General features: G+C 44.0%; 1 protein-coding gene across 1 annotated transcript; it reads left to right on the forward strand.

The window, feature by feature from the left end:
* Positions 1 to 1,959: 1,959 nt before the first annotated feature.
* Positions 1,960 to 12,230, forward strand: AMMECR1L (AMMECR1-like). The gene is made up of 6 exons (XM_010154334.1): positions 1,960 to 2,406; positions 7,799 to 7,909; positions 8,393 to 8,507; positions 9,252 to 9,342; positions 10,331 to 10,427; positions 11,696 to 12,230. Exons 1-6 carry the CDS (start codon positions 2,000 to 2,002, stop codon positions 11,805 to 11,807), a joined length of 933 nt encoding a protein of 310 aa, XP_010152636.1. The 5' UTR covers positions 1,960 to 1,999; the 3' UTR covers positions 11,808 to 12,230.
* The last annotated feature ends 1,837 nt before the right edge of the window (positions 12,231 to 14,067 follow it).

A 14,067-nucleotide genomic window follows, 5' to 3' on the forward strand; every position in this document is an offset into this window, starting at 1 on the left:
CATTAGGTCCTGCGGGTTGCTCCTTACGCAGATTATCTTTCTAAAACCTTGAGGTGAGGATGCCTAAACAGAGCAAGCACTGCAAGTGTACGTGGTTTGCGTTGGGAGGCACGTCTCCCCAGGTCTTACACCAGTTCTGGTTCAGTTTGGGATCCTACGACTCTCGTAGTGGCTGATGAAAGTTGGTGGATGAAGTTCACACTGTTGGCACGTGCAGAGGAGGATGGGGGTTGTCACGCTGTGAATTGCAGTGCGTATCACATACCCCAGGTCTGCGTTTGTGCTGCGGGATCAGCCATCACTTAAATACTTGGAGGGATGCTCTGGTAGTTAAAGAAGTAGGTGGTACTCAAAAGAGCTGAGTGTGACTTCCAGCTCTCTATGGTCTTACCTGTCTGTGCTTTTAGCTCCACCTGACACGGAACTGTTTTTCCCTCCCTTTGTGTATTTACATCTCAGGGTGATGATGGTATTACACTTAATTAAGTTCCTACCCTTGACATGTGGTACTTGCCTATCATCTTAGATCAGTTGTGTTTGCATAGACTGCTCTCCCTGTCTTTGTTCCACCCCTTATTGTGGCGCAATTCTCTTCTTTGCAATCAAAACACTGTTCGGGTTTTTTTTTATGCCGCATCTGTTTCCTGCCATTACTGCTTCCCTCTGTTCAGACTGTGCTCAGTCTTAAGCTCTTCCTCCCCTGCATATCCTGACTGTGCACCCTTCTGCTGGCTTTGGCTGGGGTAGAGTTAATTTTCTTCCCGGTAGCGGGAGTGGGTCTGTGTGTTGGATTTGTGCTGAGCACTGTTGATGACACAGGGATGTTTTAGTTGTGGCTGAGCAGTGCTGACACAGAGCAAAGGCCTTTTCTGCTCCTCACCCTCCCCCCCAAAAGCAAGTGGGCTGGGGGTGCACAAAGAGTTGGGAGGGGACAGAGCTGGGACAGCCGACCCAAGGATGTTCCATACTGTATGACAGCATGCTCGGCATATAGAGCTGAGGGAAGAACGGGGACAGGGGGACGTTGGGAGTTACATGTGATGGAGCCCTGCTTTCCTGGGGATGGCTGAACACCTGCCTGTCCATGGGAAGCAGTAAATTAATTGCATGTTTTTCTTTGCTTGTATGTGCAGCTTTTGCATTGCCTGTTAAACTGTCTTTATCTCAACCCACCAGTTTTCTCACTTTCACCCTTCTGATTCTCTTCCCCCTGCTGTTGTGAGGGGAGTGAGCGAGGGGGGACTGTGTGGGGCTTAGCTGCCAGCTGAGGTTAAACCATGACAACTCTATGCGTTTGCTTACAAGCACTATTGATTTACTTAATCCTAGAACGTAAATTCAGATTCTAGTCCGTGGGGTCTGGACAAAAAGTCTGATGTTTAGAAGATGGGGGTTCAATGCTCATAGCTTCTCCGTGTCTGTCTTAGGCTAGCAGCAAATCAGGGGCAGCACCCTTGGGAGTCCAACCCTGAAGGTGTCATTCGGAGTTGGTGTCACTCTTCTGTTGAGAACGGGGAAGGGAAATGCACTTGTGGTTTTTCAGTGGGTTGTTTGCCGTTGGTGCCGGCATTGACGGAGGGGGAACGGGTGATTCGGAGGAGTTGCGGATGTGTGGTCCAAAGTATTTCGGACTTTCTTCTGTTCTCCTGTGGTTTCATTCCCTTTATGGGAAGGCTGGTTATGGTTTTTTGTTGTTGTTGTGAGCTGCCTGTTAAAAGTGCTGGGTACCCCTCACCACTAACTGAATAACAGAAGTGTGACTTCATGCACGTTGTGTACACTCTCTGAGTTTGTGTAAAAACACCCATTCCGCTTGCTGATCTGGTTTTAGTTCTGTACTTGACCGTTGCGAGGGTTTTCTTCCACAAACCTCTGACACCTCGGTGGAAGCGGAGAAGCAGCTGTTGGTTTTTCACCTCTAACTGTTTTGTGTGTTGCTTTTCCCCCTCTCCCCTTGCCAGGGTTCTGCAGTGCTCCAGGCAGCAAGTTTTGAAGCAGGATGGGAAAAAGACGCTGTGTTCCTCCACTTGAGCCCAAGCTGGCAGCTGGCTGCTGTGGGGTAAAGAAGCCCAAATTGTCTGGGAGTGGAACGCACAGTCATGGGAATCAGGCCACAACTGTACCAGGCTCCAGTTCAGGTCCTCTTCAGAACCACCAGCATACAGATGGGAATAATGGAAGGGAGAACGTATCTGACTTGACTTTGGGCCCAGGAAATTCCCCCATTACTCGAATGAATCCCACTTCAGGAGCTCTGAGCCCACTTACTCGGCCCAATGGAACTGCCAACAGCACCAAGAACCTGGTGGTGACAGCGGAGATGTGCTGCTACTGCTTTGATGTACTCTACTGTCATCTCTATGGTTTCCCTCAGCCACGACTTCCTCGATTTACCAATGACCCCTAGTGAGTAAATCCACGTGCGGGAGGAAAGCTGAGAAACCAGCACCCAGAGCTGTGGTTTGGGTGGGGAAGGATGAAGGGTTTCTTCTGGGGAGTGGGAAAACTGGTGTGCAGGGAGGGAGGGGGTGCGTTCGGCTGCTTGCTTTGTGTACCAGAAGCAGAAAATGATGCGCTGTAAGTGCACAAAAGAGTAAAAATGCTCTGTTTGTGTTTGTTGGTGGGGACGAGTGGAGCTTTGAAGAGTGGTCTTCAAGAGAGAAGATGCTCAGCTCTACAGAAAGAGCGCTAGGCAAAATATGAGGAAGTGTGGTGCTTCTTCAGCTCACAGCGCGATGTGTGATGTGAGATGTTGCATCCTTTATCAAGGAGCGCCAACCCACTTCCTGGTAATGTTCTGTACAAGTTTGCTCCCTTCTCGGGAAAAAATTACCTGTGTTGTGCCTCCCATAAAACTGTACTAAAAGAATGACTGAAACTGAAATGAGAGTTTTCAGAAAATGGTAAAATAATGTCATTAATTTGAAGAGGGTCGTGCTTCTAATGGCAGGCAGTAACTCGCAGAAGGGAGAAGGGGAGCGACTTCCTTCTGCCAAGCAAATGGAAAGGGAATAAAGTAAGAAATTGAAACAAGTTCCCGGCTCATCCTGAAATAACTGCTGTGCTGTTAAGAATTGTGCAAAGACACTCACAAGTGTTTTCAGCTGTCCAGGGTAATGGGTTTAGCAGGGAGGGGAACCCAAAACTTGCCAGTTGTGGCACTGAAAAACTGTTGCGGAGATGGAGCTAGGTGGGCAGTATGGGGAGCAGTGGAGAGTGAACTTTGAAGGACAATAGCAAGGTTAAGAAAGGAGTGTTGTGTATGAGAAGAAGCAAGGAGAAGAATTTATGAAGGCATTTCGCCTTGGCGAGTTTCAGCTGATGTTTATCTGAAGGTTGAACACGTAGGTGTGGAAATGTTAATGTTGTTAAGATGTTTGGTGGAAAAATTATATGGGGAAGATCAATGACAGCTACACCTTCTGACACTCCTCCAGGGGCCACCCTCAGAACAATAGATAAAATAGAAAGTTGTTGACATCCTTAATTTAAGTTAATGAATTTTAAATTGATGTAGAGGAACAATGGCTTAAACAGGTCAAGGACTTTTCCCGTGTATTGAATGTCTCTCCACCTTATTGGCTGTCAGTGTAGATGTAGGTTGTGCATCCATGCAGTTATTATCCGAGCAGGATTATGGATACATGTTCTGAATGCTGCTGCAGACTAAGCTGTCTGATATTACAAATACAAGTGAATGGAGAAATACTCTGGGCTATAATATAGAACAGTTCCAGAGACTCCCCGCACTGAAATATTTCTGTGATGCTTTCCATACCTAAGCTAAATGGGCTCCTTTTAGAAAATGATACTTTAGTCTGCTTATAAATAATAAGCAGAGAAAGGCATTGAAATTGAAAGGCATTGAAATTGAAAGGCATTGAAATTGAAAGGCTTGTCATTTGAAAGGCAAAGGGGTTTTATTGTTGTTCTGTTCTTAAGTCAATAAGATACGTTATTTTAAACAAATGTATTATTTTGGTGTTAAAGATTTCTGTCTAGATTTTGTTGCTGTTTCTGTTGACTAGTTTCAAAAAGGGTGTTTTTTTCTGGAATCTCAGCCATTTGAATTTTGTGCCCAAATGTGAAGAGTTAAAAATTATTCATTGGGCATTTCTGTGCTGATAATTTAAAAGTCCTTTGGGTCAGTACTCCAAAGCAAAACCAGCTCATCTGTGTTCTTCTGTAGGCAAATGCCTACCTGAATTCTCTTGTGTTTCAGCATTTATGCTGTTGCTTTTAGCAAATAGTTGTATGTACCCCAGGGGAAGGCTTGGGGCTTGCTGTCTCATAGAGCAGCACACAGGGAAGATCTGTCACACACAGCAACGTAATGAACTTCAAGCCAAATGTTATCAAACGTAAGAGTAAGCCAAGTGAAAATACATAAACAATTTGCATTGTTGTCCTTTTACATCGACATTAATTATGTTACAGAGAACTTTGAACGAGGCAAAGGTATATACCAGAAGTCTCTCTGCACAGACAGAAGAGAGACTTGTTGATGGAAGGAACAGAAAGATGCACAGGTCTGTCCCGACCTATTTCTCAGATAACAGATCTTTTAAATTGGTGCTGAATCCTAAAGTAAAGATAAGAGTAATCGTCAAGGTCAGGATTCTGCATAAACAGTGTAATAACATAAAAGTTACAGGGTTATGTCTTAAGAGCATTGTGAATCCCAGTTACCAGCTTGAGAGGATATGCACATGGACAACAGTCTTGATGGAAATTATGGAGTGTGTACATGCCTGTGGAGTAAGGGGACCTTACATACGTGTTAGCAATGACAGTCACAAATCAGTGTAGAGAAGGTGGTGTTGCAAGACTTGTCGTTGTCTTCTGAATTAACTTGGTAAATGAAGAAAATATTCCCCTCTGCTATTCAGGTTGCTGGAAAAAAATACAATTTTCAACCTGTATGTCATGCAAATAGTTAATTGGTTACTTCTTCCACTTTTGTACTCTAGTCTTTGATTATTTTTTTAATAGTAGGTATTTCAAACTGGTACTAAAACTACACCATGCAAGTTTCTACTTGCCATGCAAGAGAAATAAGAAGATACTGCATCATAAAATCTGTACTGTAACATGTTTTTTCCTAGTACAGGCTAAATTCTGACTTGAACAAACTACATTTTGCTACTTTAAAATTCCCTTTGTAGTTGCAGTTGGAGAAGCTAGTTTTTTTGTTGTTGAAATTCCCCTCCCAGCCTGGCAAACCCTCATCAAACACACCTAGGTAGGATGCTGTGGCTGTGGGAGAAATGGTTGCCATAATCTGCTGGGGATGTGACTGCAAAGTACCAGTAAGTGCTCTTGGGTGAACATGGGCAAAGCATTGTTGTGACTTTTCTCAGTACATCTGGGAAATACACTTTCAAGGAGGGGCCATGGAACAATTGACTTATTGTCAGCTGCACCTGCAGTTTGCTTAGTGCATGTGCTGGTTCAGTTAAACCACGGCAGTGCATTTATTCCTCAGATAAAGAAATGTCTTTTCTACAGTGCAGAACTTCATACATTTGTACAGTTTTGGTTTTTTTTAATGACTCAGTTGTTATGACCACAGTGAAAAAATATTTAAAATGTGCTTTAAAATATTTAAAAATATGACAGCCTTCTGAAAGTAATTAGCCTGGCCTTTCTGATAATCTCTCTTGTATTGTAGACACAGAAAGCTGTGTCACAGCTCAGTGGAAACATTTTTTTTTTTCCCTCCTTTGGAAGAGGAAAGAGGTGAATTGGAAATGTGAGCCTGCAGTTTGAATCAAAGAGAAGGAACTTACTTAAATTTGTATTCTCTCAGTGATGCTTTTCATTTTCTCCCTTCCTTTTTCTGTTTGAAGTGAGTGTCACATGGCCTAACTAATGATTTCAAAACTTTAATTAGATTAGGCTAAGTTTCCACTGAGCTTGTGACAGTAGTGTTTCTCAGAAATCTCTTTCACGGGTTTAGTATCTTTTTTTGGTAACCTTTCTAATGTATCCCCTTACGCTGTGTTTCTGTTTTCTGATTCAGCGTATAGTAGCTAGATGAAACTGTAGAGGAATGATATCCTGCAAGTGCCTTCAAGTGGTGTTGGAAAACTGGAACAGTAAATCCTCTGTCTTGGTCAAGCACCCCTAAGGTGGCTGATGGTTGCGGAAGAATGTTTCTGCTTCCTCTGTGAGCAAAGTACTTCACAGTTATCACTTAAAGGCAATTTGCTATTTTGGGTAGTGCTTCTGCCGTTGGTCACAGCTGGTAACTAGATCCCCACTGATGGATTTATGCTGTGACAGAGTTTTTTAATTCCATTGTTGCTCCAAGGGACATCACTGGCCGTGGCTTTATCACTATGGTTTAAATTATGTTCCAGCTACGTAGACATAAGAAGCTCTGTTGCCTGTATTTGCGAAATCACCCACGCTCCATGCTGGTTTTGCTGTCCTGACAGAATGTCTTAGTGGTTTTTGTAACATTTGCTGCAAAGATCTTGCTTACAGGAGCTTCAAGAGTTTGAGGAAAGTGTCTGAGCTCTGTTGTAAAATCAATTATTCTGTCCTCATGTTTTATAACTGTCAATGTTGTTTTAATCTTAGAAAATTATTTTCTTGACACTGCATGTTTTCTGTCATATTGCTTATCTTTTAAAGTTCAATAGAAATCCAGACTGATGTTTGGAATCATAATGACTAACCATCTCATTTATGCTTGGGTTCAAAGTGACCATGTGTTGTATTCAGTATTCTGTAATCTGAAAAAGTAACATCATTCATTCTGGTTTTATAATTAGATCAGCATCATCAGTTGCCTTGCAAAATCTTCCAGATGTTCAGACATTGTTGTAGAGCTGCAGCCACCACTGTCCTTTCCTTACCATTTCTCTCTACAGCTGTTTGCGATTTCACTCACTTCTGTAGAATTGAGCTTTTTGCATTTAATATTCAGTCATCTTTACCTGTTTACCTCTTCATAGAGCTCTTCTGAGCACTGTTGTTCTGGGCTTCTTGTTCTTTGAGGCTTAATCATGGCATCTAGTTTAAGAGATTGGAATGAGCCTGCCAAATTTGAGAGTCTTGTTACGCCTGGAAATTCATGATAATAGATAGGAAAATAGAAATACATGTGATGTTTCAGTAGGAACAATATAGTGATTTAGATATGTGTTCATTGGGAGAGAATATGTGTAAATATAAATCAAATGTAAGCAGAAGATGTGCACATAAACTGTTTGAGCACTGGGGATGGGTGCAGGAGTCAGATCCTCATGGACATAACAGGGAAAAAAACCTTAGGCTTGCTTTTGAACCCTTAAAAAATGAAGAAGGAAAAAACAAAAGCTTTTATTGAGAATCTGAATTACAGAGGATTTGCAGAATGCTTGGGGATGCAGGTTCACTGGTGCTATAAGTTAGTAATCTTATTTGCTTCACCTATATTAATTTTTATATGAACTGTCATGTAAACTAGTGGATGCTACTGAGCGAGGCCATTACTCACAGCAGTAACCAGTGGGGTCAGGTAGCCATATCACTCATTAGAAGACAGCACAGAGTCTGGCCAGGAAGTGTGGGTGCAGGTCTCAGAGTACTGCCGGAGAGAAAGAAGTGTGCCAAAAAGGTGGGGGGAGATGTTGGTTTTTTGCATTTGGGGGTGTGTGGTTTTATTATTGCAGGTGAGAGAACAGGCCTAAGGGGGTTTATTGGAGAGAAAGTAAGTGCACGCACACTTGCTCTTTTGCACTTTGTTGGTCTCCCTTTAGCCATCAAATACCTCTGAAGGCTGCAGTATTTCTCTTTTTTGCCTTTTCAGTCCACTCTTTGTGACGTGGAAGACGGGGCGAGACAAGCGGCTTCGTGGCTGCATCGGGACCTTTTCAGCCATGAATCTTCACTCAGGACTCAGGGAATACACATTAACCAGGTAATAATGTTGAAAAAGAAATGAATCTAATCAGTTTAATTTGCTGAAGACCTGTAAGGTCTCAAGGTTAAGATGTTGGATCAACATAGTTCCTCTTAATATGCTTCACAATAAAATAAACCTGAGAAATGTACGATGGTTAGTGAGGTAGCATATCAGGATTCAGTGGAACATCTTTGCAACAGGTGAATTTTGGTTGATGTTTTAAGGCTGATGTTGCATCCGTCTCGTATACTAACCATTTTGACAGCTTATGTAGCACATCATTTCTCTCCGAGTGCAGGAAGTGGAGGACAGCGTCGGGAAGCTTGCACTAGTGTTTGCGGATTACAGTTCATTAGATTAGGAAGGGATGCAAATCACTTTCTGCAGTAGCAAAGTGAAACATATTTCACAGACACATAATCAAAAAGGGAATAATTGCGCATCTGACACTTTTAATTTGGTGCTTGTATTAGGCAATACATCTTCTCTTTCCTTTAGTGCACTTAAGGACAGCCGATTTCCCCCCCTGACCCGCGAGGAGCTGCCCAAACTCTTCTGCTCTGTCTCCCTCCTCACGAACTTTGAGGATGCCAGTGACTACCTGGACTGGGAGGTGAGAACAGGTGCATTTGGAACTCTGCATCACTCTCTCGTTCCATTCAGGTTAGGGTTAGTACGTGGTGACGTGTCTCCTTTGTTACAGGGTTGTGTGGGGATAGAAGAAACTGGGAATAAAAGAAACAGGGTGGAAACCTAGAAGGGAGGAGAGAAGGGTGGGCTAGCTGTATGCTTTTGGTTGGGAGGGGATCTGAATGGGAATAAAGAGACATTTTATGGATTTGGCCAAATAGGAGGTGGGTGTAAACACATATGTAAAAACCAGGGAAGTATTTTGATGCTGTGACTGGAAACTGGGAATACAAAGTAGTCAAGACTGAAGGTATTAATCATTTTTTAGGACCTTGTATGTGGAAGCGTATTTAGTTCAAGGAGGATTAAATAGACTTTGTGGTTGGGTTACTTTAGGCATGACTCTGGTGTAGAGATCTTGTCTTCCTTCTTCAGCACAGGAGATGGAAAACTGTCAGACTTCTGACAAGACTCACTTTAGGAGAAGCGACAGGGAGACTGGTTAGGCTCGTCTGGGAAAGGCGGCGGAGGTCCTTCCTGCTGCTAAGGGAGCTACCTGTGAGACCTGCCTGGCAAGGACAGGGAGCGGGAAAGAGAATGTCCTCACCCAGGCAAAAGCCAAGCTGGCCATAGAGAGAGAGATACACAGCGTTGTGGGAATGACAGCTCGGTCATGGACTCAGTGCTAGCAAACACCTCTTATTTGGCTATTCATTTCCATCTATAGGTTGGGATCCATGGGATCAGAATAGAGTTCATCAATGAGAAAGGTGTCAAACGCACAGCCACGTATTTACCTGAGGTTGCTAAGGAACAAGGTGGGTTTGAGATGGCAGCCAAATGTGTCAACACGTTGTGTCACAGAATTGGGTAACATAAATCTATGGATTTTGGGTATGGATTGCAATGCTATCCTCTTAGTAGTGCCATGGAGCCACCAGGCTTAATCTGGATAACTGACACCTGATACAGTTGCTGCTGGGTTTTCATCTGGCCTTTCTCTCATCCCACATCTCTACACAGTTGTATCTTAGTGTAAAAAATGTTTTAGGGTTTAAGAAATAGAGGATCTCAAATTATGGATCTTCCAGCTTCATTCAGCGTTGCATCTTTCCTCTTCTATGTTTCTCCCACCAACTAGGATAACTGCAGGCTGCACAGCACCAACAGGAGAGTCTCTTTCCTCCTCAGTCTTGCTAAAGTAGCGTCCTCCAGATGAGGGCAGGAAACAGGGCCCCTCTGGAGCACACTTCCCACTCAAATATAATAGCGGTCACCATGGTAACTGCTCAAAATATTGCCTCCTTTCCTCCACCTAGCAGAGTGGAGTGGTCGCATCCTCCTGGCTCTGGGGCAAAAGACTAAGGTAGGAATTTTAACTCTGATCTCTCACATAGCAGTGCACTGTGCTATCACTAGAGCATCAGGTTGATCCCAGTTTGTCTGTGTAAAGAGCTAAGTATTATCTTATTTTAAGGCTTAGAGAGCTAAACTTGAGTGGCACGTGATAAAACAGTCTGGGGTCCCTGCAACAGAAGCAAGGCGCAGACCTTTGTAAGAAGAGAGGTCGTATGGAAAATGGCATTACCGTTTTAGACCAGTTCCGATGTGAGTTAAAAGGGGCTGGCATGTGCAGATAGTGTGCATGCATGAGACCACGTATGTCCAGTTTAACGCTGGCGTTTCTAAAGCTCAGAGTTTCCTGTTTAGTTGTTTGCTTCTCTAGAGGCCTTTTAATGCATCTCTGACCTTTTTGAAACATCATTTTTATGCTGAAAAATTTCCCTTGCTTCTATTTTTCCACAGACTGGGATCAGATCCAGACCATAGACTCCTTACTCAGGAAAGGTGGCTTTAAGGCTCCGATTACCAATGATTTTAGGAAAACGATTAAACTCACCAGGTAGGTTGACATCTTTGGCATCTTTTAATTTTACTTTATAGAGTTGTGTGGGTAACTTAAAGTAGTTGTGCTCGATGTAAGTCTTCATGCCTCTTTCAGAGGAGTCTGAAAGAGGAGTCTGTAGTCTGAAAGAATCATAAATGACACGTGTGAGGCAGATAATGTGTATGGATTGCATGTGTTTGGTCCGGGCAGGGTCGAAGTTAGCATTTGCTAAGAGCGGTGCCGCTGCTTTTAGTATTAGTGAAGGATCAAAAGAAGCAGAACGTTTGAAAGTTGAGAAGGCTGATTCTCCTGTATCTTTACAACGGACTTCCTTTCTCAGTGTGCTGATCTGTGGATGGTGTAGCTCTTTGGAGCTGACAGCTCTCAAAACCAAGCCACGTTCAAATTTGGCTGCTTTTTAAAATTTGCTTGCTTTTCTATACCCCCAGCTGTCCTATTGGTTTCAGCTGCCTTTATGTTAGCAAAAAAAACGGGGACATTGTGGTTTTGTATAGAAACACTAATTTATCAGGTCGTTCCTTACCTCTGGAGGAATGAGGTGGGTACGCAGGGGTGGGTGTTTTTTTGGTTTTGTTTTTTTTTTAACAGGAGAGGACAGGATGAAGGTTTTCTTTAAAACCTGGTGTAATGTGGACTTAGTGCAATTCACGACCACTTTGAAGTTATCTGTTGTGTGGCATGCTTTAGAAGCACCTGGAAATCCCTGGTCTCTCAGAGGGGACTTCACACGTCGTGAATTCTGATCGTACAATGTGGACTGAGTCACACATATGTTATAATGAACCTTCCCTTACCCAGCTCTCCCATCATTTTCCTCTGCTAGCCTTTCAAATGTGAAGGTAATCAACAAAAGGAAATAATAGTGAAATACTGGTTATTTAGTCTCTGAAACGGAGTCTTCTTCCAGCAAACTTTTCAAGCCCCTTTTTTTTTTTTTTTTTTTCCCCCTCCACAGCTAGTGGATGTAAAGAATACCAGTCGATCATCTGCTCCCTGTGTGCTCCTGCAGGAGTCCCCTTCATTACGGTTGCCTTGTACAGGGCTCAGCTCTGGGGACACTGAAGCTAATTGAAGCTTAGATGGGTTATTCAGACCACTGCGTGAGGCAGTATCCAACAAAGTAGTTTGAGAAGTTAGTGCGTTCCTCTTTGGTCATTATTGGCTGTGAGCTAGAAGGTGATGTGGGATCAGTGTCTTTATGTCTAGTCCCTTTACATTGCATTCTCCACTTACGTCGTTCCTTTCTCACGCTGTTCCCGTAGGTACCGCAGTGAGAAGGTGACAATCAGTTATGCAGAATACATGGCTTCCCGTCAGCATTGTTTCCAGAATGGCACTCTTCATGCCCCCCCCCTCTACAATCATTACTCCTGACACACGGCTGCATGACCAGTCCCACTCCCCAGTTGCTGCCAACGGCTACGACATCATTGGGGCAGATGCCTCCTCTTCCTGGTCCAGTTACTTCTATTACTGCACCATTTTATGATGCTAGCTTCCGTTGCCAAGTCTGCCTTCCAGCTGACCTGGGGGGAGGATGAGAGCATGACAGAACTTCAGGGGCCCAAGCCTTATCTCAGCCTTCCCTCCGAATGGGGGTTCCGTTGGATTGGGGCTCCATGCCTACGAACCGTCATGAGGTGCAGAAGACCTCTAGGAGTGAAAGTGCCACTTCGGACCGATCCGTTCTTGCGTGTTACCGACGCTCTGGAAACTTGGGTTGTTCGTTACGGAAGCCCCCCAGATCAAGTAGGAGCATTCCCCTGGCAGCCTGGGCAACGGAGTCCAACAAAACATTTTTTAGGTTCTTTTTAATTTTTTTTAACCTCTGGTATGTGTTGTACCGAGAGCTGACTGCAGTCCCCACACATCACGGGCGGACATTATGGTATTGGGGAGGGCTGAACACCTGGATAGCACCCCATCCTCACGGACAGAAAACACTTACAGATGTGAAGAACCTTTGGATGGTATTGCAGAGGAATCCATTATTTAAATAAACCTGAGAAAGCTTTAATTACCAGATCCCACTGTAGGTTGGGTTCTCTAGAAATGCTCTTGGTTTAGTTTTCTGGGGTTCTAGATAGTGCTTTGTAACGTAGCCTGCTGTGAAACGGAATGCTGTTTTGCCTGGAAGAGAGCAACAGGGCACACGCTGTGTATGCAAAGGACAAGGCAGCCGAGTGTCCCTGGGCAGTCTTCTCTGTTACGACCAAGTTTTGTGTCCAGACACTTGTAACGGAGCGTGACTGGATTAGGGACGGGGAGGGATTTGCCAGGCATTGGCTGTAGTCATACAAGTGAGACTAGTGACTGAAATTTGTTTAACTTAAGCTAACAGTCTGGGGGACCTTCCTTTTGATAGGACAGCCACTTTCTCTGGTGTGACTATCGATCTTGAGAACTGTATTCCAGTTTATAGCAGGCCGATAGAATCGAGCGGTGTAGCGTCACTGGTAAGTTGTTACCTTACAGTTTAGTCGTTACCACATCAAGGCAATGAGTGGGGAAACCTGTGTTAGCCAAACTGCATGGGACTCGTGTGCATTCTGTATTTCTTCTCCCACCATTGGCGATTACAAGAAATAACTCTCCAGAAGAGGAAGAGAAGTTACCCAGTTGTTACTCTGCAGTGTCATTGAGCGATGTCATAAACGCTGAGTTATGACACTCTCAGTGAGGTCACTGGACTTCAAAATATAGTTTGGAGTTTGGGATTTTTTTGTTTGTTTTGCTTTCCAAGTTTCTGGAGGGTCAGCAATGATCAGGAAAGAAAATACAAGTGCACAGCAGAGTAAGGCGATTTGGTTGCGTATCTCCGCAAAGCTCGCTTGTGCGTGGTAGTGGTGGCTTTTAAAACTGGCTGGTGTCTCAAGCCTGAAACCCTCCTGGCATGGCAGGGAATAGGGCTGGTAGGAAGCTCCGAACTGTGTGCTGCTGCTCCTTCAGGGCCTAGAGAAGCAGACAAAGTTGTGCTGTTTTGCTTCACGGTGGTGTAACGTTTTCCCGCTGGAGAGGCACGTGAGGGAAGGGAGGGGGTCCTGTTCTGGATAACGGTGCAATATCGACCCAGCCTTCCTCCTGTACTGGGTCACTCTTATAAATTGCCACTTTCCCCTTGTGATGTTGTTGAAAAGCAATTGAAGATTAAGGGATTGTTTCACCATTTCCTGCTGCTCAGAATAAATCGGTCTTGTTACAGACTCGAGTGGTTTGTAATTACTCTCCCAGGTGCCGTGTAGTGATGGGGGAGGGTGGGGTCAGCTCTGGACGTAGCGTTCACCGTTCAGCTGTCAAACAGTATGATACATAGGGCTACACTCATTACTCTTCAAGTGTTCTATGTTAGAATTTAATTTCTAAAAGGTTTAAAAAAAAAAAAGGCAAAAAAATGGTGCTAAAACTTCGCCCCTGAGCACGCTCAGCGAGACTGGTCATGCAGGCGTACAGTGCCAGGCTTTTCAACAATACTGTTTCTTTTCCAGATGTTTGCCCTGTTCTGTGTCTTCAGCCGTGTATAGTGTTTTCCTGATTTCATTTATTTGAATAGGGGATGGCTTAGGGGTGGGGTGGGGAGGGTTAGCTGTCATTTTTAAAGAACAGAATTTTAGGATTGAGTGACTGGGTTGGTTTA

Source organism: Eurypyga helias, unplaced genomic scaffold, assembly GCF_000690775.1.
Source record: "Eurypyga helias isolate BGI_N326 unplaced genomic scaffold, ASM69077v1 scaffold7326, whole genome shotgun sequence".
Lineage (NCBI taxonomy): Eukaryota > Metazoa > Chordata > Aves > Eurypygiformes > Eurypygidae > Eurypyga > Eurypyga helias.

Coding starts and splice junctions, on each gene's coding strand:
- AMMECR1L (XM_010154334.1), top strand. CDS start 2,000: ATGGGAAAAAGACGCTGTGTTCCTCCACTTGAGCCCAAGCTGGCAGCT. Junction 7,910..8,392: donor AGGGAATACACATTAACCAG/GTAATAATGTTG, acceptor TCTTTCCTTTAG/TGCACTTAAGGACAGCCGAT. Junction 9,343..10,330: donor TGAGGTTGCTAAGGAACAAG/GTGGGTTTGAGA, acceptor ATTTTTCCACAG/ACTGGGATCAGATCCAGACC.